Raw genomic sequence first — 21,811 nt, forward strand, 5'->3', positions numbered from 1 at the left:
GCAGAAAGTGAAGACATGGATGGTGAAGAGCAGAGAAAGATAAATAGAAAGGTGTCCAGGCCGGCAGGCTGGTCAGCCCTGTCCCTAGAACCTCCAAGACATGTTCCTGCATCCTTGACAAGAAAGGATGGAGTGGGCAGTCACTCCAGAACACTGAGAATAATCAATCACATCAATCATGGGCAGGAGGCTGAAATACCACAGGCAAAGGAGAAGCATGATATTGGGTGGGGGCCTTGGTTGGAGGAGGGTCTGTGCATCACCCCACATGCGAATGACTTAACAAACCAAAATGCAAATGAACATGGCAGCATTTTCATCAGAGACCAGGCAGTTATTTCCTTGAGAAGTCAGGCCACAAGAAATCTGGGTGCTCATGTAGGTGGCCCTGACCCTCTGTAAGTGGAAAGATGGAAGGGGAACCTCCCCCAGCCCTGGAGAGATAGATGAGAGCTTCAGAGAAAGGCACCTACAGTGTCACTCTGCTGAGTTTGAATTTGGGCAGGTGCTCAGGTGGGGTGGGCTCCTGTAGTCTGCCAGTCTGGTACAGCAACATAAGCCAGGGCAGATGGGCTGGCCCATTCTGGACCAAAAAAGACTCCCAGGGATCTCTGGCTCCTGCCTTCCAAACGTGGTTCTTCCAGGTTGGTTATGGCAACTTGGTTGAATTCAGTCTAAGACACTGTCCCATCGAGGGCCTGCTATGTACCTGGCCAAGTGCCACCTGCTGTGGGAGGCAGAAAAGACAGGCATAGCTGGACCTGAGATCCAGGAGTCAGACACACGCTGGGGAAGAGGAGTCTTCACTAAGAAGCAGGTATCAATACTGGACAGTATACTCGGTGCCAAATGAGTGGTGTGGAGAAAAGAAGTGCATGGAAAACAGAAAAGGCGGTGTGGGCTCAGAGGAGCAGGATGGGAGCTGGCCCAACACAGCCTCTAGGACTAGACCTCCTACAAAGGCTCAGGTAGAAGGAGACAGATGGGCAGACACAGGGAAAGGACCAGGGGAAGGCTACCATTAGTGTGTTCTCTGCCTCCCCAGATTGTGCCTCCTTGAGGAGAATGTGGCCTCAAGGGGTCATCTTCATGGCCCTGGCACTCCTAGGGCCCACCCTGGTCAGGCTGTTCACCCATCATTGGACGTCTGGTTGGTGTAACAGCCTGAAGTAGCTGCCCTGGTGCCCATCCCACAAGGTTTTGTTGCTTGTGTGGACAACCATCTACCCTGTCATAGGGTGAGGACCCATTTCTCATGCTATGGGGTGGGAACAAGTCTCCCATCCCTGAACTGCTGCTGCATTCTGACCTCCAAAGGGCTGGTACCTCATCTTGCCTCCTCTGATGTGTCCCCTCTGTACCTGCCTTGGATTCCAGCCCGTCTTCTTCCACCCTCTCCCAGTCTCTCCATCCCCTCCCCACATCACCAAGCCCACTTCTTCCCACCACTTTCCCCGCCCCAGCCCTCAAATGAAGCCTAGACCCACTTACCCCTTTTCAGCCCAGGAGGATTACCTCTTGGTAACCAAAATGCCTTACGCCAGAGGGCTTCCTCCATTTACCATGGAAACACTCTCTTCTGAGCGTTTCTGCCACCATCTCTCCACAGCTATGCCTCCTACCTGGTGTGGAAGGACCTGGGAGGGGGCTTCGAGCGGGCCCTGGCCTTGCCTCTAGGCCTCTCTGCTGCGCAGCTCGCCATCAGCTGGGTTGTCCTGATTCTCTTCCTAGCCCACTCCCTGGGTCTGGAAAGTCACAAGGGCTCAGCACTGGAATAGCGTGGGAAATGGGGGGCTGCCAGGACCCAGAAGCAGATGGAATGGCAGGTCAATCGGGTGCAGGCAGTAACGGCTGGGCAGACTTCTCTGAGCCCCTGTGGTGTGCACAGAGTGCCAGGAACTGGACTCGCTGGGTCCAGGATGCTGCAGAAAGGTCAAGGGCCACTTCCCAGGGCAGCCTGCCTGACTGCCCTGCCCTCTGCCCAGGCCCTGCCACACCTGCTGCTGCTCTTCGGGCTGGTGGTGAGCATGGCACTGATCTGGCACCCCACCAACAAACTGGCTGCCCTGCTCCCGCTGCCCTACCTGGCCTGGCTCACTGTGATCACATCCATCACCTATCACCTGTGAAGGGACAGCCTTTGTCCAGACCACCAGCCTCGGCCCATGGGGGAGAAGAGTAACTGAGGCACGGGGGCTGGGGAGCAGGGGAAGCGGCCAGGGATTGACAAGTCCCCGCAGGTGACTCGTCCCATTGTGGCCACTGTCCTGGGCCCTCCACTGCCACTATCCATTAGAATTCAGAGACATGGGGAAAAGGGAGGAGACTTATTTTATACTTAATATAAATTAATAAATTCTGTATTAATAAGCATTAATTTAATTGTATAAATGAATAAAATCCTGTTAATGAACTTTGAGGGTATGATGTCCAGGGTGGCAGGGCCGGAATGAGTGTGTCTGCATGTGTGTGAGTGTGCACACGTGAATGAAGGTGTGAATGCACGTATTCGGAGGGCGGGCGCACCATCTCCACTCACATGCCCTCCCAAACCTGACCCCGAAGTTTAGGACTTAGATTACTGATTACCTGAAAAACAAAATGTATTTGAAAAGTTACATAAAAGGAAAACAGAAAAGCAAAGTCAAAAAGGATACCAATTACAGGTGTCAAGTTATATATTTTATACTATGTATTATATGTAAATACAAATATATATTATGTATTATATATCAAAATATGTTATATTAATTCTGTTTAATTCATCTATTTTATTAATTCAGTACATTAATTATACTAATAACTATACAATAATACATGATATGGTTATATATGTTATACCAGTACCTTATGTCATTATCTGATACATATGAATGTATAAGTAAGATTATAGATCATTTTTTATTTTTGTTTTCATATACTCATACTATTGGGTTTTTGCTTCAATTCATTATTATTATTATACGAAAAAATGTTGAAAAAAAAAAGAGATGTAGTGATTTCAGTAGGAGTGTCTTGTCCACCCTTCTCTCTTTCTAAACCTTCTCATTGGCTTTTTTCTTTTCGTCTCTTCCTGCCTCTTGTTTCCTACTCCTCTTGTTTCAAAGCCCGGATGGTGGCAAGGAGTGACTGCCACAGGGCTCCCTCCCCAAATCCTAAAACAAGGCCAGCTGGAAGGCCAGGCGCCTTGCGGCAAGAGCTTTTAAAAATACCGACCAGACTCTCTAGGGATGGGCCTGGGCCTTGGTGTTTTTAAAACTCCCAGGACCTCCTCATGTGCAGCCCACCTGAGACCACTGCTGAGCGTGTCCCAGAGCCAGCCAGGAGCCTATTAAAAATGTGTATTCCTTGGACCCCACCCCAGATTCTGAATCAGAACTTTTGGGGTGGGCTCCATACATTTTTAGATTTAACAAGCTCCCAGCACTTCTGTCACTTGCGCTCACCAAAATTTGAGAGCTCCAGGCACGGATGGTCCCTCAGGGCCCATTTTGCTTTGACAGCCTTTGGTTCTGTGAGCTGAGTTCTGCGCCTAGAACCAACTGTGCCCTCTCAGGTGGGGGCCAAGGACCACACAGAGGGGAACAGCCAGAGGACACCATCATTTGAGAAGGAGACTGGCTCTTCCTGGAGCTCGCCAAGGGAGGACTAGCGAGAAGGAATCTGCATTGTTCCCGCCTCCACAAAGGGTGTGCTCTGCCCAGCAGGGCAGATCGGTCACCTGCCTTCCTGGAGGGCACACACAGTGCCCCACCCACCTTTGTGTCCCCAGCCCCAGTGCAGCACAGGGCACAGAGGTGTTCACACATCTTTGTTGATCAAATGATTGACTGAATAAATGAACACACTGTTCTATTAAAGGAAAGTGCTGACCAGCAGCCCACTAACACCTGCACCCCACTCTGGACCAACTGAAAAAGCCTCTTTTGGGGGCAGGGAAGGGCCCTAATAGTTTTTGAAACATCTCAGGTGGTTCTAATGTGCAGGCAGACTGAGAAGAGCTGCCGTGCTTCTCCAAGTGTGGCCCAGTGACCACGTGGGGCACTTGCGCATGGCTGGGACTCCAGCCTCGTTCCAGACCCACGGAATCAGATCAGCTTGGGGAATGAGTGGTTAGCAGTTCTGGCCTTGGAGACAGACCAGCTTGGGCTTGGATACTGACTCTGTCATTTATTAACTGGTAACTGGGTACGAGTAACTGACTTCACTGTCTGTGCTTCATGCTCCTCAGCTGTAAAATAGGGACCTCAGGGAACTGCTGGGAAGAGTAAATGTGCCCAGCTGCTCCATCGCTGCGTGACCTTAAACAAGTGAACACCCCAGAAGTATCTGTCATTGTCCTTATGTCACCATCTCATGTAGGCATTACAAATATGCTACCAGTTTCATTTATGTTACCAATTCTAGAAGTTAAACTGGCCCTCCAAGAAGATGCACCATGCCTATCATATGACTCAGACCTCCCCAGGCCAAGCTGATGCCACAAGCCCAGGGATCCAGATGCCTCTAGTTTTGGATATTGGCCCTAGAAGGAAGCTTGACTTGGGTCAACCCGGAACTCTCATCCTCTGACCCCAAAGTCGTTCTTAAAATCCCCCTCAGCACCAGCTCCTTGGTTCCTGAATGGGAACCTCTAATCCCCGAGCCTCCCCACCTTTCCTCTTACCTTTCCTCTACCCCTCTTCCCAGTTCTGAGCCCAGCCTGGAGTACACGCTGCCCTTGGCCCCTCCTCTCTTGTTACCTAGAGCTGTGCCTAAATAGAGTCGGAGCTGTCTCCTCTCTTTGCCAGATGCAGCCCAGGAGTCCACCATCCAAATCACATGTGTGTGCGTCTCTGTCCTTGGGCAGTGTTTTTCCACTTGCCTCTGAATGGGCACATCGTGTCTGAAAGTGATTCACTCGGAAGGTAGGGGAGAGACAAGCCCTTCACCAATGTCTGGAGAGGTGGGGAGCAGCACCATGCAAAATAGCAACCTCAGAAGACAGGGTTATGTCTCAGTCTACTGTCTCCTGGTGCCGTCTTTCTCCCCTGAACCCTTCAATTTCCTCCCTTTGCCAATGTCTGCAGAATGCGAATACACAGGGGTGAGGTGAGATGAGCAGACTGGTAGGTGTATATCTAGTGGACAAAGGTCAGCTGGGCTGGGAGAGGGGCAGAGTGCAAGCAGTGTTTTCTCTGCACATCTCCGGCCCCTCCTACCTATGGGCAGGTAGAGGTGATGCCCTATGGGAGGCGTAAGGCCCCTGAGTGCTGTCAGGCCCCGGCCAGGGCTCCAAAGTCATGGCCACCATCCACTCTATCTCCTGGGGTTCCCCTGCACACCAAGCCCAGTTTCAAAGTCTTCCCAGGGTTCCCTTCCCTTGTAGTTCCAGAAAACAAGCATAAGAACCTTTTGTTTTAAAGATTTATTGCTGATCCTCATTAGTGATGCACAGGTGACCCATCTAAACAAAGCCTGACTTTAGTCAGGGTCCCCTCGGATCTGGACCCCCCCTTTCATCCTCAAGCAGAGTCCACCAAGGCCCCTGGCTCTTGCCTAGCTTCAAGGACCCTTCATCACGGAGGCCCCCCTTCTAGCACGCAAGCCAGGAGAACCCCTCTGTGTCACGCCAGACACAACAGTAGCTATTTGGCCTCATTTGTCCTCTAGTGTCTATCTCCAAGTCCCCCAGCCCATTTAGAAATGATTTGCTCAGGAGATCACCTGAAAAGCCCTACCCCCTCCACCTGCACCTACTCCAACACATTTCTACGGGCTGAAAATCTCCTCTCAAAAGTTGATTATTAAATTCATCACTTTCTCCCAGTAGGTTCTTCGACCCGGCAAACATCCCTTCAAAGGGGAACACTATTAGTCAACTTAATGGCCATGATTCTTATCAGACCATTTTCCTCAAAGACTCCAACCATGGGAGCCAGGTGGTGCCAGGAGTGGCCTCTAGAATGGAAGACCATGGTGACCAGGACTAAAGTTCCAGGTGTCACCATTCTCCCACAGGGTAGTGTGTCCTGCATGGCAAGCCAAGCATGGTGACCCGCACAGGAGGCGATTGGAAACTCTGGCCTCCTCCCATCCCAGCCTCAGACTCTAGGAGACCCGTGGCCCTCTCCCCGCATCCCGCCAAGGCTCTGGACACCCCTGTGTTTATGTCAACAGAGCACTTGCCGACCGGGGCAGGCTCCTGCCTGCCAGCGGGGTGCCTGGTACTCGTGGCCCGTTGTTTGTGTACCTCGTCTCAGTAGTGACTGAGGGGCAGGCACTCCCAGGCTGGGTCTCTGGGGCAACGTGCTGTTGGGGTCCCAGCTGTCCCTGCACATAAAGCACCCACAACGGGCTCCCGAGGTGTCTTCTTTCATAGGGTGAGAATTTAAACCTTCCCCTGGTGAGGCTGCTATTTTCCACCAGCCTCCAGCTGGCCTCTCTACTCCCTTCCCAGTGAGGGCAGCTTGGCATCAGGCCGAGACCCAAGGAGTACCCGAACCTGACCCTGTCCCCTCCTCCCCAGCCACCTCCCAGAACCTCTGAATGCTTTCTGAAACAAGCGTGGGAAATGGGACAGGGAGAGGCAGGCCACAGCATACCCTGGGCTTAATCCTTCTCATTCCAGCCACCTCCACCGCACAGAAAGGGGCTAGGGCTAGGGCTACAGAGACAGGTTGGGAAAATTCCCTTTTCTGTTTCCATCCCCACTCACCAGCTGCCTGGTGTCTCCATACCTATACCCCCTACACACACACACACACACACACACACACACACACACACACACACACCCCTTCATATACCAACTGCTTCCAGAGCCCAATCTCCCTGCAAGAACTCCCTCTCCCCTAATCCCCTTCTTGCCCTCCTCCCTGAGAGCCTAGCCTCAGGGGTCCTGGGAGCAGTAGGGACTGAATGGTGCAGGAGTTAAGACTCTAAAGACACACAGTTCTACTCTCACTAGCTGGGTGACCTTGAGCAAGTCACTTAACCTCTCTGATCTCAATTTCCTCACCAATAAAATGAGTATAATAATAATACCTACCCCAATATTCTGATGAGGAGTGAATGAATTAATTTATGTGACCTGCTCAGAGCAGTGTCAGTCCCTGAGTAGGGGCTGAGCTGGTGTCAGTTCTCACTGTTACTGAATTCCAGGCAGCATAACACAATGGGAAAAGCATGTAACTTGGAGGCTGACAGACTTGCGTTCAAATCCCAGCACCCCCCTGACCCCACGGAAATAAGTAGATACCTTATTTCCCAGTTTCCTCCTCTGCAGAACGGGCGTACTGATATAAACCTACCCAGCAGTGTTAACGCAGGGGGTGGGGAGCGCCTGTACTAAAAAGAGTATGGTGGCAGCTGCAGGAGGAGGAGTCCAGCTCCTGGCACCTGATCCCCCAGATTAGCTGCTGCACTCTGGGGCCAGCGGGGAAAACTGGTCAGACTTGGAAAGGAGAGCCAGGGACCAGGCAGGAATTCGGGCCCCCAGGAGGTGCCATAAATAGCCAGAGCAAGTCAGAGGCCCTCCAGGGAAGCGGGGAGGAGGGGCTGGAAAGGAGTAGTGGAAAAGGAAGCTGTCAGTCGTCAGTCCAGGGAGGGTCAGGACGCTCTCCCAAGTGCCAAAGGTAAAGCTGTACGTGGATCTGGTAGGAGCGAGGGGTCACCTCTTCAGAGAGGACCAGCTTGGGGACCAGCTCTGCACCATCTCCCAACATCACCCAGAGTCGGATCATTTCTTCTACACTCTTCCACCCTGCAAGTCTTTGGGAGACAGTCCTGCTTCCTCAGTTTCATGTCTTTGACCATCCTGGAATAGACAGTAATAACTCAGCTTGCATCACAGGCAGGAACACTGAGGCCCAGAGATGCTAAGTGAGTTGGCCAAGATCACACAGTGAATCAAAGGCTGAGATGGGGATATGAACATGGGTTTTTTTTCCTCTCCCAATCCAGGGTTATACACAGCAGCCAAAATATAGGAATCTACTCTCAAGAAGGAAGTCTTTCCAACAGGGGAAAGGATCTCTCCTCCCTACTTTCCTCCTTGCAAGACATTTTACTCTCTTCCTTCATAGATCCAAGCACATCACAGCAGCTGCAACCACAAGTGGGACATAATGCTTTAGAGATGCAGCCATCAGAGCTTGCTGGGTGCAGCCCTAGAAATAAAAATGTAGGCTCAGAAGACCTGGACTTAAATCCTTGTGTGACCTTATACAAATCACTTCACCTTTCTGAGCTGCAGGGTCCCTAACCTGTAAAATGAAGCCAATAATACACACACACACACACACAAACTGAGTGAGATTGGTGTGAGGACCACAGGCGATCATGCGTGCCTGAACACCTCCAGATGCTATAAAGACTGGGAGCTGTTCCTGGTGAGGCAGCACCTTATTTATCTCTGTCTCCTAGGTGTTTACCACTGTAGTGCCTGGCACGTAGAAGCCCTCGATAAATGCTGATCAAATAAAAGAATGAAGTAAACTCTCTGCATTTAAATGTTGTGTGTCTGTGTGTTGGCTATTTATAAGCTATCATTGCCTTTACTTTGTGTACACAAGCACTACTACCGCTACCCTGTGCCTTACACCCCTGGAAAAATACCTGAAAAAAATTACCTCTGGATAGGATGCTTTTAGTAATAAGCCTAATAGGTAGGTTGACCGTATATGTAGTTGATTGTTCTACACTGGGTCACCTGGGGAGTGAAAGGGGCATTTGTAGCAATTATGCCTGGAAAACAAATATAAACTGGGATGGTCCTGGGCAAACCAGAACACCTGGACATCTCGCTCACAAGGGGCCATGCTGCTGAGAGCTCTCTGGAAGAGAGAGCCTCCAATCCTCCGAACTATCCTGACTCCTATTCTCTAGTCAGACCATGGAAAGGGTCCTCTGCCTTCTCATCCCCACCACCAAACCCGACTGGGAGCTATGTTCAGACCGGTTCCCCCTTTTTCTCAGGTTCCTCATTTTCAAACTCTAGGTGACCCAGACCCCATCCTTCTGTTGCCCTGAGAATGTCCTAGAGTGTCTGCATTGCCCCAAACATGAAAACCCTTGGCCCCAGCTAGGCACGCATCATGTGAAGTGCAAAAATCATCCAGCTCCCTCCCTGTGCTGTTGCAGCTCAGGGATTATTCTAAGGGCCCCAGTCATCTCTCATTAGTGTTGATAGGCTTATAGCTGGTCCCTTGACTTCTGCTCTTTCTCACTTTTCTCTATTCTCAACAAAGCAGCCTGGGTGATCCTATAAAAATATATCAGACCACACATCTCACCTGTTCAAAGACAATGACTTCCCATCTCACTTAGAGAAAAAGCCAAGGCCCTTACAACAGCCTAAGGCCCCAGCTATTTATTCCTCATTTATCTCTCTGGCCTCATCTCCTAGGACTCTCAAGCCACACCGATGTCCTTACTTGTTCCTCAAATACATCCACCTCAGGATCTTTGCACCTGCTCTTCTCCTCCTTGGAACATGTTCCCCTTAGATATCCATATGATTATTTCCCTTACCTTCTTCAGATCTTTTCTCAATTGCCTCCTTTTCAAAGTTCTTCCCTGGCCATCCTATAAAAACATGTCACTGTGTTACCCCTCCCCGACTTTTCTCTTTAGTACCACCAAATAGACCATAGATACTACTTATCCAAACCCCTCAAGCCCTGTGAGGCAAGACTTTGTTTTGTTCTTTGCCATATCCCCAGTACCTGAAACAACACCTGGCATAGAGTAGATGCTCAATAAGTATTCATTGAATGAATAAAGGACCAATTGGGAAGGAACATGCATGGCGGTTGAATGTTTGGCCTCTGGTGTCAAATGGCCTGGGTTTTAACCCTGCCTCTGCTGTGGGCTGATGACCATAAGCATGGCCCTTAACCTTTCCGTGAGTCTCAGTTTCCTCATGTGTAACACGGGGATAATCTGCATTGCCTGCCAGGGCTGTGGAGAGCATTAAGTCCAATTTCACATGTAAAACACTAACATCATTGCCTGGCCTATTTTCAAAACTCTCAATTTAATAAATCTCAGTATTGTTACTCCTGGAGGCTCCCAGTGGATTTGACACTGCCTTATGTGCCCATAACCGGAAGCAGCATCCACTCCCTTTAAGTAACAACTCACAGTTTCTTTCCCAATTAGCGGTACTTCTCTGCCCTGTCTCAGGACCCTCCTTTCCTAAACCCAAATCTCCTCAACCAAATGGGCCCGGGTCTCTTTGCAACCGCCCCATTCTGCACAAGCCTTTTCCTGCTTAAACCTCTGAGAGAGCTTTCCTCCAAAATCTCAGGATACCCACCCTGGGGCCCTTCCATGATCTCACCAGGATGCTGGGAAAGTCCGGTGGGAAACAAAGGTGAGGGATAGAAAGTGAGAGCGGAGGATTAGGAAGAGATATGAAGACGTGTGAACTGGTGCGGGGTGCGGGGAGAGGGCCAAGCCATCCCCACCTGCCAGCTTCCTGTCTTGCTCCTGATAAATAGGGGATCCTGATGGCCAGATTTTCCATTCCCCCCATCCTGGCATCCGCCGTCACTCAATTAAAAAAAGATAGAGGGAGAGGGCCTGGGGGAGGGGCCTCTGCTTATAAAGCCTGCGGCCCAGGGGGTAAGCGCACTCCGCCTGCCTGCCCTGTCCTCTTCCTGTCACCCTCCAGGCAGACTTAGCTGCTGACAGCTGCTTGGGACTCTGCTGCCAGACCTTGGCCCAGACCACTGCCTCCCTTCCTCTCAGCAACTCCTGAGCCACAGCCCCTCCATGGCCCAGAAAGAAGAGGCCGCTGCGGCCGCGGCGCCTGCCTCCCAGAATGGTGAGGATCTGGAGAACCTGGAGGACCCCGAGAAGCTGAAGGAGCTGATTGAGCTGCCGCCCTTTGAGATCGTCACAGGGTGAGAGCCCGGTGTGGGCTGGGCTTCTCCTCCCTAGAAGAGCACCGGCTGGGGACAGGTTGGGGGCACCGAGGACGATAATCGGAGGGGTCAGGGTCTCCGTCCTGCAGTGTGAGAGTGCGCAGCGGGGGCTGCAGGGGACCCAGCAGCAAACTCTCTTGCTTCTAAGTGACACCTTGGACCCTCTAACAGGGGAAGTAGGAGGAGCTCCGCGGAGGTGAGGGCCCAGAGAAGGAAATCACCCCTGAGGTTTCATGGTTTGGGGGCGTCCATCAGCTGCCTCTCTGAGTAGATGTTGTATAGTTCTAGGGAATTTGGTCAGAACACCGGATGCCACTGGCACGTGTCAGTGTGGCCCCAAAGTACCTCTTCCCCCAGCTTCTCTCTCTGCTTCTGAGTGGGCCTCTCCTCTACCTGTATGTTTCTCTTTCTTTAGAGCTTCTCTCTGGAATAGAAGATCCTAAGACAGGAAAGATAGATTCATCCTTTCCCAAGCCAGGGTGAGAAGAGGTTTTCTCCCTTGCTGAATCTTTTCTAAGTCTCCCCAGGGACTATGCACACCTGCCCCCAGGGAAGCAGAGACGTTACAGGCCGGGTAGCACAGGCTAGGCCCCACAGCTCCCAGGCAGAGGAGTTCCAAAGCCCTCAGCCACAACCCGGAGGAACCAGGACCCAGAGCAAAGAGTCTCGAGGCTCCAAACGGGGGCTGCACAGAGGGTCCCCTTGTCTTGTCCAGATCAGGCCATTTCCAGGAAGAAAAAAAGCTGTCTTTTTCCTTTTCCCTCTCTGTCCCTTTAGCAGAAGATTCGGGTAAGTTCCTAAACAAAGAACAAGAAGGGAATATGTGGGGCCTGAGGATTCCTTCCTGGGAGTCTCCAGCAATGCCCACAGGCAGAAGAGGGGCTACACTAAGAGAAATTTCAGGAAGAACAGGGGCATGATGCCTTCAAGGGGCAGAAGGAGGCCTGGGAGGCAATTTGGACTTGCTGTTTGAAGCTGGGAAAGTGAATTTCTAGCCCTGGCTGCAGTTTTTCATTCGTAACATGAGGAAGTTACACTAGTTGATCCCGAAGATCCCTTCCAGCTCAGATATGTTCCGGTTTCTAAGAGAACCTGAGGGAAAGGCATCTTAGTTCCTGAGGCAAGAGTTCAGGGAAGAGCCCTTGAACTTGCATTCGCCCATGCCCAACCAAGTAATGTCACCCTCATCCCAGGATTAAGGGACCAATGGGACACAGATTAATTTAGACGCAGGGAGGGCCTAGGGCCACCAGGCCAGGAGAGTCCTTGATTCCAGTGTCCTCCTCTCTATGGAAGGAGATCCTTTTCCTAAGAGCTAAGCATGCTGGTCCCTGCTGCCCTTGGTCGCACACACACAGGCACATGCACACCCACTCTGCGCAGTGCTGTGATCTTCCCAGCACAGGGGTGGGGTAAGTCCAGAACAGAATTAAGAGTATGTCTGTTGAGTTGAACATGCTTTGTGGTCTCAGGGTGGTGGGTTTTGAAAGATTAAATCCCCTGATGTCACTTCCACTTGTCTGGGGCTTTATAGTCCCGGCACACTCACATGCCTGAGCTCCTTCAAGCCACTGCACAAGGCGAGGAGGGGTGCCCTATCATCCCCACTCCACAGATGGGGAACTGAGAGTCAGGGAAATGGAGTGACTGGTCCAAGAGCACAGAACCAGTAAGTGGCAGGTCTTCTGACTCTAGCCAAGCGTCCTTACCACTTGTCTCTTACTCATGCTGGGTCCCCGATTTCTGAGACAGAGCTCCGCCTGTCTCCATCTGCAAAGTTGTGAGGCTCAGTGGCTTCCCTGACCCAAGGCTCAGAAAAAGAGGCAGAAGTGGGGCCACTTTCCAGTGCTCTGAGAACAGTTCAAGAGGGAAGTGGGGCCCTGAGTGTTTCCCGGCCACAGGCAACAGCTGTGGAGACTGGTCTCCTGGGCCCCTCCGGGTAAACAGACTGCTTAAAATAGCGCAGAGGTGCGGCTGTGTCTGTGCCGGGGCAGGATGAGGGAACCCCATCCCTCTCCTTCACTCTCCAGGTGCCCTGGCGTCAAAAGAGCCAGCAGAGCCAGGACTCCCACAGGGGTGGGTCTAGCAACACTGCCCCTACGATTCTGGCCCCAAACTAGAACAGCAGGTGGCTTTTCAGGAAACAGTCTTAGGTGAGGAATAAGGAGAGAGATGTCTGCTTGTTGTGATTCTGGTTTGAACAGGGCAGTCGGGATAGAAAGCAGACCTCAGAACACTAAAAATAATGGGGTGGAAATTGCTCGAGAAAGGTCTATAACTGTGGTGTGCCCAGGCCCGCTCAAGTTGGCTGAGTTGTTTGGGTGCATTTCTTACCAACTGTGTTCAGTGACTTTATGCTGCTTTCTTGAAATCTCCACAATGGGGGTGTTTACAGAAATCAGCAAATGTTAGAAATCAGGGTTCTTTCTTTCCTTCCTTCCTTTCTTTCTTTCTTTTTCCTTCCTTCTTCCTTCCTTTCCTTTCTTCCTTCCTTTTTTTCTTTCTTTCTCTCTCTCTCTCTCTCTCTCTCTTCCTTCCTTCCTTCCTTTCAGCAAGCTGGGTGTTAAACCAGCACACCACTGAAAGAGAGAACCCTCTGAACATGAACGGGAGAGCAGAGGAGGGATCAGGTTTAGGAGTGCTTGAGGGGTAAGATTTGGGGTCCAGAGAAGGCATCACCCATCAGTTCTAGGTTTAATTTCTCAAGTGTCAACCATTGTTCAAAATCTGAGAGGTTGGATTACTCAACCTATCTTTCCGATGAGGAAACCAAGCCTCAGAGGGAGTAATAATTTGCCCAGAGCTAGCAGATGGAGTAGGGTGTGAACGCCAAGACTGTCCGATCCAAATCACTAGGCTGCATCGAAAAAAACCATAAAGAGAAGTCTTGTCATATGCAACAAATATTTTCTGAATAGGAGTCATTTATTTGCTGCCCGTTCCCCCCACAAGTATTTAACCTCCATGAGGACAGGGACTCTGCCTTTTAGCTGCTTTCTCCCTGGAGAACAGCACCAAGAATAGTACCCAGCTCTTAACTGATACTAAACAAATATTTGTTGAATAAATAAGTGAACAACTAATTGAGAACCTAGTGTGTGGTAGGCTCTCTGCCAGGCACTTGAAGAAGGAATTAATTGGGGGAGGGCTTCTCGAGGAGAGAAGTTCAGGATATATGAAGATCCGGCAGCGCTAGGCTTAGAGGAGAATTCCACTGGTTCGCACCTGCCTCTGAACTCAGCATGCTTTAGGGAAGCTCTGGAGCACCGGAAGAGGCTATCTCTCCATCTCTCCATCCCAGTGATGAGTGACTGCAGCTCTGCCTGGCAGCACCCCTTGCTGTGTCTTTCTCTCTAGTTATGTTGTGTGTGATTTTACATAAAGCTGAACCTACTATCAAAGGGGTTATTCTGGAACAGAGATGAATCGCACAGGCAGTGACTCTCCTTTCAACCACTTCTTTAGCCACCAGTAGTTTACTCCACCCACGTGAGGAACAGTGAGGGTTCAGAGAGGAAGGGCTGCGCAAGGAGTGAGGGGCCTCTGACACCATTCTTAATGCTCACTAGATTCAAGGGTGCTGAGAAGGTTTGTGCCACTGACTCTGGCCACCCTGGCCTCCACTGAGGGTTGGGGGAAGGTCAAATCTCACATGCACAGATGGTAATTCCCAGGGAAACAGGGTGGCCTCGGGGCTTGCCACAGGCAGAATCGCATCCAGAACCGCCAATCAGGAGCCAGTAGCCCATCAAAACCCTCCTTAGCTCTAGCAAGTCAGGCTGTTAGAACTCTCTGCTTCTCTCCACTCCTTCTATGCCCACTCCTCAGCATCCACTTTGAAAAGTAGTCTGACAAACGGAAAAGGAAACCGAAACTGGCAATTCTGCCCCTTTCGAGCAGGTCACAAAAGGTCTCAGTGAGCAAAGCGGAAACAAGTCAACACTCAATTACCTGTGAGTAGATTTTCCACTCTATGGATTATTTTGTAGCAAATGTTTAATCTCCAAGTAGTTTTCACTGCCCTCCACGTTGCTTCCTTTCACTGTCTAGATTTATGCTTAAGAAATGCAAATGCTTTTCAACGTGAAAGTGAGAAAAATATATATATTACATCAACTCACATCCTTTCTCCATCAAGCTGGCCATCGTCCCCACCATGAGGACTCTCGGTTTCCTGCCTAGAGAATTGCAATGCCCAGAAACCTGGGTCTAAGCAGATGAAGTGTGAATGTTTGCAGAAAGTATGAGGAAGTGGTGCTTGAAGAGGTGCTTGGGAGCGGGTAGGAATCATGCTGGTGGTTTCTGTGCCTGAAGAGGTGACTGAGTCCAGGTGAAGACTACCAACAGCATCTCTCTCCTACCCACCACTCCAACACACACCCACACACCACTTTAGCAGTAAAATATCTTCTGGGGTTGAGTGTAAAGGGCTGTAAGTAACCATAGTACTCAGGCATACCATGCCACCAGAAAAATAAAATATGTTTGTGATTATCTACAAGATCACTGTCACTATTTCCTTCCTTCCACTAGTGGGCATAATAGCGTTGACATATTTTGTGATTCTACAATATCACCTAAGATGGCCACGCTGTCTAGCTCTCCGGAGAAATTTCAGACCTCTACCACCCCTGTTCTCCTGGTGCCCCTCCAGGGCCTGGCTGTTTCAGTCTGTGGGAGCCCCAGAGGGCCTCATTCAACCTTTATGCTCCTAGAAGACCAAGGATCCCACTGCAAAGCCAAGCAAGCTCAGCCTCTGAGCACGCCCAAGGAGGGGCGTGGTCTGGCAAAAGGCCCTGAAGAGCAAAAAAGGCTTTCAGCAAGAAGGGTAAATAAGCTCTGTGTGTCTCCGTAGTGGGGGAAAAAAAACAGTCCAGGAAGTAAAGATATCATTTAGCAACTGGCCAGAGCTCTCAAGTGGTCTGGTGAGGTGAGTTTAAGTGGAGAGAGCTCAGTGTGAGTTCCCTGCAGGGATCAAAATAGGAGAGGGTACTCATCAGGCCAGCCATTCTCCCCAAATGTTAAGTAAACAATAAACACATCCAACCAGGGACAGAGGGACTTAGAGAGCTAAATATAGTCCCTGAAGGAATCCCAGGGCTGGGTCCCCAAACACATCCATCTCCACAGTGGAACCTTAATCTGACAGCAAGGGACACAGGAACCTGGGTAGAGAAAATCTGGTGATGGGGGAGGGGAGGACTGCAGGGAAACAGCTCAAGTTTACTCAGCGCTTTGGCACCTGCTGCTTATCCCTAAGAAGCCAAGGCCCTGGGATACCAGGGATCCCCCTGCAGCCCAAAGAGTTGGGTGACCTCCCCGGGGGAAGGGAAGGGGTGTAAGGAAGCAAGAGCACAGTTACTGGTTACCATAGGGCACCTTCTGGGGCAACCACAGGGATGATTACATTTTTAAAAGAAAACATTCAGCCTCTCCTTCTGACCTTTTCAATCTCTCCCGTCATAGCCTCTTCATTCTCTTTGGCCTTGAAACTTGGCACAAATCTTCCTTATTTTAGAAAAACAAGCACATACTCATAAAGAGAAAAAGTGTTCAGCTCTGATGCTCTCTCTAGCCTCTCTCCTTTTTTCTCACCTTCTTATTACTACTAAATTTTTCAAAACACCTGGCCTTTTTCTACTGCTTTCATTTCCTAATCGTCCATCTCCCCTTAAAGCCACTGGATATATTCATCACCAAGTCTGGTGTCCTAGGACACCAAGGGAAAAGCCTAAATTTCAGGCTTTCCCCAGCTTCACTCTGTCTGCCTAAAGCCATCACAGCACTCTGCCGTGGACCTTCATTATACCCTTCTTTACTCAGGAACCTGTAACAATTCTCTACTGCCTCCTGAATCAAGGCTAAACTTTCAAGAGCCTCCATCATGTGTCCTGCACTCTACGTCTTTATTTTTAGTAGTCTACAACTGTTCTCAGCTGTCTTATTTACATCTTCTCTGTCCAGCCAGAATGTAGCTGCTAGGTAATAAGTGTCTGGAGAAGAGAGGCCAAGTCTTTTATGATTTTGAAACGACTCAGTACTATACACACACTAACTCCTTTGAAGGTATCCTTAGGTAGTCTGGCCTCAAAGATAAACATTCTTGGTCACTTATGTGACAACCCTTTCACCTGAGGGAAAAGACAGACCTGAGAAAGTCATCAGGAGAGCCTGGGACTGCAAGGTTTAGGCCATCCCATGCCTAAGAAGCAGTATACATGAGTGACGAGCAGGAGAAATGAAAGCATGAAACCTGCAACATCTTTGTCTTGCTCTGTCTTGAGCATTTTCACATTTGCCGCTTTGCACAATCACTATTTGAACACTGCTTCTCACACCTGGCCACATACTAGAATCATGTGGCGAGTTTTAAAATGCTGATGCCTGGCCCCCTTCAGATGTTCTGATTTCACTGGTTTGGTGTGGGGCCCTGGCACGGACATTTGTAGAGTCCTCAAGGGGATTCTAATGTACAGCCAGAGTAAAGAGTCACTGATTCAGAAATGTGGGAGTGTGCTGTGTGCTGGGAATGATGGCGGAGTGTTCGGGGACCCATCCTAATAGGGTGTCCAGGGTGCACACCTCACCCCAAATTCTCTCTTCTCCTTTAGACAAACACTTTTGGATTCTTTTGTGCCTTTCTGTCACTGCTGTTAGTGTAGGCAAGGCCTGTCTTAATAGTAAGAGTGAATGTGTCTCCAAGGTACTGATTTTGGAGAGCTACCTACACTAGGCTAGTCCTAGAGCAAGAATTCATCGTTCTCTCTCCTTCCCTGTGCCTTTGTCTCCCTGACCCACAGGGAGCGGCTGCCGGTCAATTTCTTTAAGTTTCAGTTCCGGAATGTGGAGTACAGCTCCGGGCGGAACAAGACCTTCCTCTGCTACGTGGTGGAAGCGCAGAGCAAGGGAGGCCAAGTGCAGGCAACACGGGGATACCTAGAGGACGAGCACGCCGCGGCCCATGCGGAGGAAGCCTTCTTCAACACCATCATGCCAACCTTCGACCCCGCACTGCGGTACATCGTCACCTGGTACGTGTCCTCCAGCCCCTGCGCGGCCTGCGCTGACCGCATCATCAAAACCCTCAACAAGACCAAGAACCTGCGCCTGCTCATCCTGGTGGGGCGGCTCTTCATGTGGGAGGAGCCCGAGATCCAGGCGGCTCTGAGGAAGCTGAAGGAGGCAGGCTGCAAGCTGCGCATCATGAAGCCCCAGGACTTCGAGTACGTCTGGCAGAATTTTGTGGAGCAAGAAGAGGGCGAATCCAAGGCCTTTGAGCCCTGGGAGGACATTCAGGAGAACTTCCTGTACTACGAGGAGAAACTGGCGGACATCCTGAAGTAGGCGACTGGGCTCAGCCTCACGTGAGTCATGACACCATCACTCTTTTCACTGTTAACCTGGGTTAAAGCTTGAGGTCAGGCAGTGTGAGTGGTTTGTTTGATTTTCCTTTGAAAGAATTTCATTTCTCTGCTTTTGGTTAGGTGCAAAAACATTTTTAGAATATCCTGCCTTCTTTTCTCTTTCCTCTAAATTCCTCTCCCTAAATCCTTTTCTCTCCTACCCTTTTCTATCAAACTGACTTTTGTATCAAACCATCACTTGGAATGCTCAAGGGTGACAACAACCCAGAAGCTTTGATGAGGTAGAATGACTTCTGTAATGAGATTTAGATGGTGCAAGGACCTGTTATTCAACAGCAGAGAAGATATTTCAACCCCCTAAGCATGTCCCCATGTCCATATACACCTTCTAGATGTCTTCCCTACCCCCATTTGCAACCTTACCATTCCATTTTTCTCTAATGCAATTTTTCATTCCTTCAGGGGTATTTTCTTTTTTTATTTTTCATACTTTCCAAAGTCCCCAAATGGATCTGTAATCAACTTTTGGGGGACCAAAGAAGCTTTCATGTTTTCAAGCAAATAGTTCCACTTTGAGGGAGACCAATAATTGCTGTGTGAATGTACAATGCAAGAACACTTCTCTTAAGTTAAGAAGACCTCAGCAGAACTCGGAGAAAAATGCTGAATGCAGGAATGGAGATAACACAGTAACTAGTTCTTCTACAAAGGAATGTTTAAAGGGATAAAAAGATGTCTGCAAATTAGGCAGCAGCTCAGAAGTAGCCTCTTAGAGACAGAAGATGGGATAGGAGAACTGGAAGTAAAGATGAACTGTTTAAGCAAATTAGGACACAATTAAGGCCAATTTGGCCTCTTGCTGAGGGTAAATCAGACTGTCAGAGAAACGGGCCGACTACTCTCAGGAAAGAGGGTGAAGGATCCTTTACTATCTCCTTTTGAAGTTGGTCTGATCTAGTTTGCTCCCACAGAACTGCTATGACTAAGTCCCTTTACAAGACCTGAGTTACTGATCAGAATTTTCCTGTACAGAGAAAGGGTCTTCACCTCTTATGCAACTTTCATTCTGGAACAACTCGCATATTAATAAAACATGAAAGCAGCATGCTTCCATGAAGATGCAAAAAAAAAATTTTTGGTGTCTTTCACTCTTAATACTCTAAAGAAATGATGTCACTTCATGGACATGTTCTGGAAATATCAATGTTCCAGAGCTTGATGTTGGCAGGTGTTTGCTGATAGATATGCACACAGGGTGCCTGGTAATTATCCAGCTGAGCACTCGCCAACCCATGAAGACACAATTTTCAGCCATTTCCTACAAAAAGCAGGACCCAGGAACTGAAATCAGTGAGACTATGGTTGGATAATGCCACTTAGTACTTTGCTCACATAAAATAAGACACCACTCTGAGTGGTGGTGAGTAGTAATAAAAACAGATTTCTAGGGGTGACCTCTGAAAACACAAAATTAACTTTTAAATTCCTTAAAGATTTTATTAGTGTAGGGACTATCACTGTAATGAGACACCCTACATAGATTCTGCAGAATGATAGCTTAATTTTAACGGATATACTTCCTTCTTAAACATTCAGAACTCTGAAAGAAGACTTTCAGAGTCACGGGCCACTTCTTCCAGCTGCCAAACTGGCAAGACTTCAGAGATGTGTGTGTGTTTTCCATTAAGTCAAATAATTAAATAGCTAAATCTGCTATAAAAATTAAGCATTTAAAGGGGGATTAAAAGAGCTTTTAATTTTGGATAATTGAGATTGTATATTACGCTAATCTAAACAGAAGTAAAATAGATAAATCAGTCTGAGGGAAAAGTCCATTCCTAAGTCAAATTATTTTTAAATAAAACATTATTGTACATGTTCCACATTGTAAGCCTCCTTCCATTAGCATACATAACCGTATTATCTGGACCCATTAACATGCTTCCCTGTATTCTACTTGAGTACCTCGTGTTCCTGAAGGGAAAGGTTAAAAACGTACGAAGCTTAAAAAAAAAAGGCATGAAATCAAGTTGTAATCTAAAAGCCCCAAAGAACTCTGCTTAATTAAAATACTCCTAAGAAACGGACATTTGTTAAAGAAAATTTGTCTCATATTTATTCTATCTTTTTAAAAAACGACAGAAGAGGATTTAACCATATATTTAACTCAAGAGAACCGAGTGAAAGTAGATCTCTTCTGGAGCTTTCTTTGTGTGAAGCACACCAAAAGATGAATAAACCAAACTCAATCCTGAGTAAGCCAGAAATCACAGGAGACTGTGGAGGAGAAATTCAGGCACTTGTTGGGGAAGGCACACAGAAACCCTTGCTCAAAGAGAAAACTCCACATTGTTTGGGGCCAGCAGGGCTCTCAGTAACATGCTTTTTGTTTTTTCACTAAGGCTGCCTGCTGCCACCAAGAGAGAGCAGTGACATGTATGGCCATCTGGGACATGCCTGACTTCCTAACACCACTTGGAGCTGGACAACATTCGACAATCAACCAATCCTACTGCACAAGGCCCTCCAAGGACTCAAAATACACTTTTGCTGTTAATCATTTAAGTCGTGCCTCTCCCTCTAAGGCTGTTCTTGGGAAAGAGGAAAGTGAGCTGCAAGGAGAGAAGTAACAACCATATATGGGCACCAGGCATCTGTGGGTTGAAGGTCCTCATTAGTCCCTCAGTTGGGCTGCTTACAGCAAAGGGCCTGAGACCCCAGGTCTGCACAGATCTTTGAAATATGTCCAGAAATGCATTTTGTTGAGTTTTTTTTAAGAAAGAAAAACAGCAACATTAATAAAAGAGGTGGTGTGGTCTTTCTGTGACCAGGTTTTTTAAAGAACTTGGACGTTTAGAAGTTACTGTGGACAGTGAGCAAGTCCCAGAAATAGGGATGTCCGAGGCTCTGAACCAAGCCATGACATTCTATAAACTGGGAGGGAGGCTTAAACAAGGACTTGGCTAGGCAACACAGGGAATACAAACTCTCCCACGCGGACTTCACACATTGGTCTTGACTCTCATAAAATATTTTCTTCTGTGATTACTTGTAAGTGAGTGTCTTTTCCCTCCTCTGAAGACCAGGAATACAGCAGAGAATGAAACAAAAGGCACAGAAAATCTGTTTATAAGGTAGATAAACATCCTAAATGCCAATTCATAAGCAGTTAGCCTCTGGATTAAAGAAGACAGGGTGAGAAGTAGGAGGGTTTCAATGTTCGGATACAGTAAGATTAGTCAGCATGTGGTTCTTGATGATGATGGCAGACTGATGCCAAAAGTCTCATTTCCTAAAAGGTTTGTTTGAGTCCTATGTTAAACAGAATTTCACATGAGAATTTCTGGGTGTTTGCCAAACTCTAACTAGTTTCCAGGAATAATGTGTTCATTCTTATTATCAGGCCATGTCTCATTTCCCCAGGCTTCAAGTGCGATAAGTCATCGGAATTTGACCCCAAGACTAGCTGCAAGTGACAAAGCACTTTATCAGAACCCTGCTGAATTCCACTTACACCCACACCTCCACAAAACCACA

The 21,811-nt window shown here is 48.7% G+C and overlaps 3 protein-coding genes across 4 annotated transcripts in view; 2 read left to right on the forward strand and 1 right to left on the reverse strand.

Moving 5' to 3' along the window:
* The window catches only part of UNC5CL (unc-5 family C-terminal like), a 24,592-nt gene extending 13,956 nt beyond the window's left edge, over positions 1-10,636 (reverse strand). Inside the window, exon 1 of one of the 2 annotated variants that reach the window (XM_064476469.1) lies at positions 1,623-10,636. The gene's annotated coding sequence lies outside the window, so the exon portion shown is untranslated. Of the gene's footprint in view, positions 1-473 lie in introns of both variants that reach the window. The other variant, XM_064476468.1, reaches the window with a different exon arrangement.
* On the forward strand, positions 1,066-2,186 carry TSPO2 (translocator protein 2). The gene is given in 3 exon segments (XM_010977299.3): positions 1,066-1,238; positions 1,610-1,747; positions 1,985-2,186. Coding segments are annotated over 3 exon segments (513 nt in total).
* On the forward strand, positions 10,633-21,312 carry APOBEC2 (apolipoprotein B mRNA editing enzyme catalytic subunit 2). The gene is made up of 3 exons (XM_010977300.3): positions 10,633-10,889; positions 17,711-18,274; positions 20,677-21,312. Exons 1-2 carry the CDS (start codon positions 10,759-10,761, stop codon positions 18,252-18,254), a joined length of 675 nt encoding a protein of 224 aa, XP_010975602.1. The 5' UTR covers positions 10,633-10,758; the 3' UTR covers positions 18,255-18,274; positions 20,677-21,312.
* The last annotated feature ends 499 nt before the right edge of the window (positions 21,313-21,811 follow it).

The sequence above is a fragment of the Camelus dromedarius genome, chromosome 19, assembly GCF_036321535.1.
Source record: "Camelus dromedarius isolate mCamDro1 chromosome 19, mCamDro1.pat, whole genome shotgun sequence".
In the NCBI taxonomy this organism is placed as follows: Eukaryota; Metazoa; Chordata; class Mammalia; order Artiodactyla; family Camelidae; genus Camelus; species Camelus dromedarius.

Bases quoted from the DNA above. Each gene is read 5' to 3' on its own strand.
- APOBEC2 (XM_010977300.3), top strand. From the start codon at position 10,759: ATGGCCCAGAAAGAAGAGGCCGCTGCGGCCGCGGCGCCTGCCTCCCAG. The intron at 10,890-17,710 runs GTGAGAGCCCGG...CCTGACCCACAG, and splicing joins CCCTTTGAGATCGTCACAGG to GGAGCGGCTGCCGGTCAATT.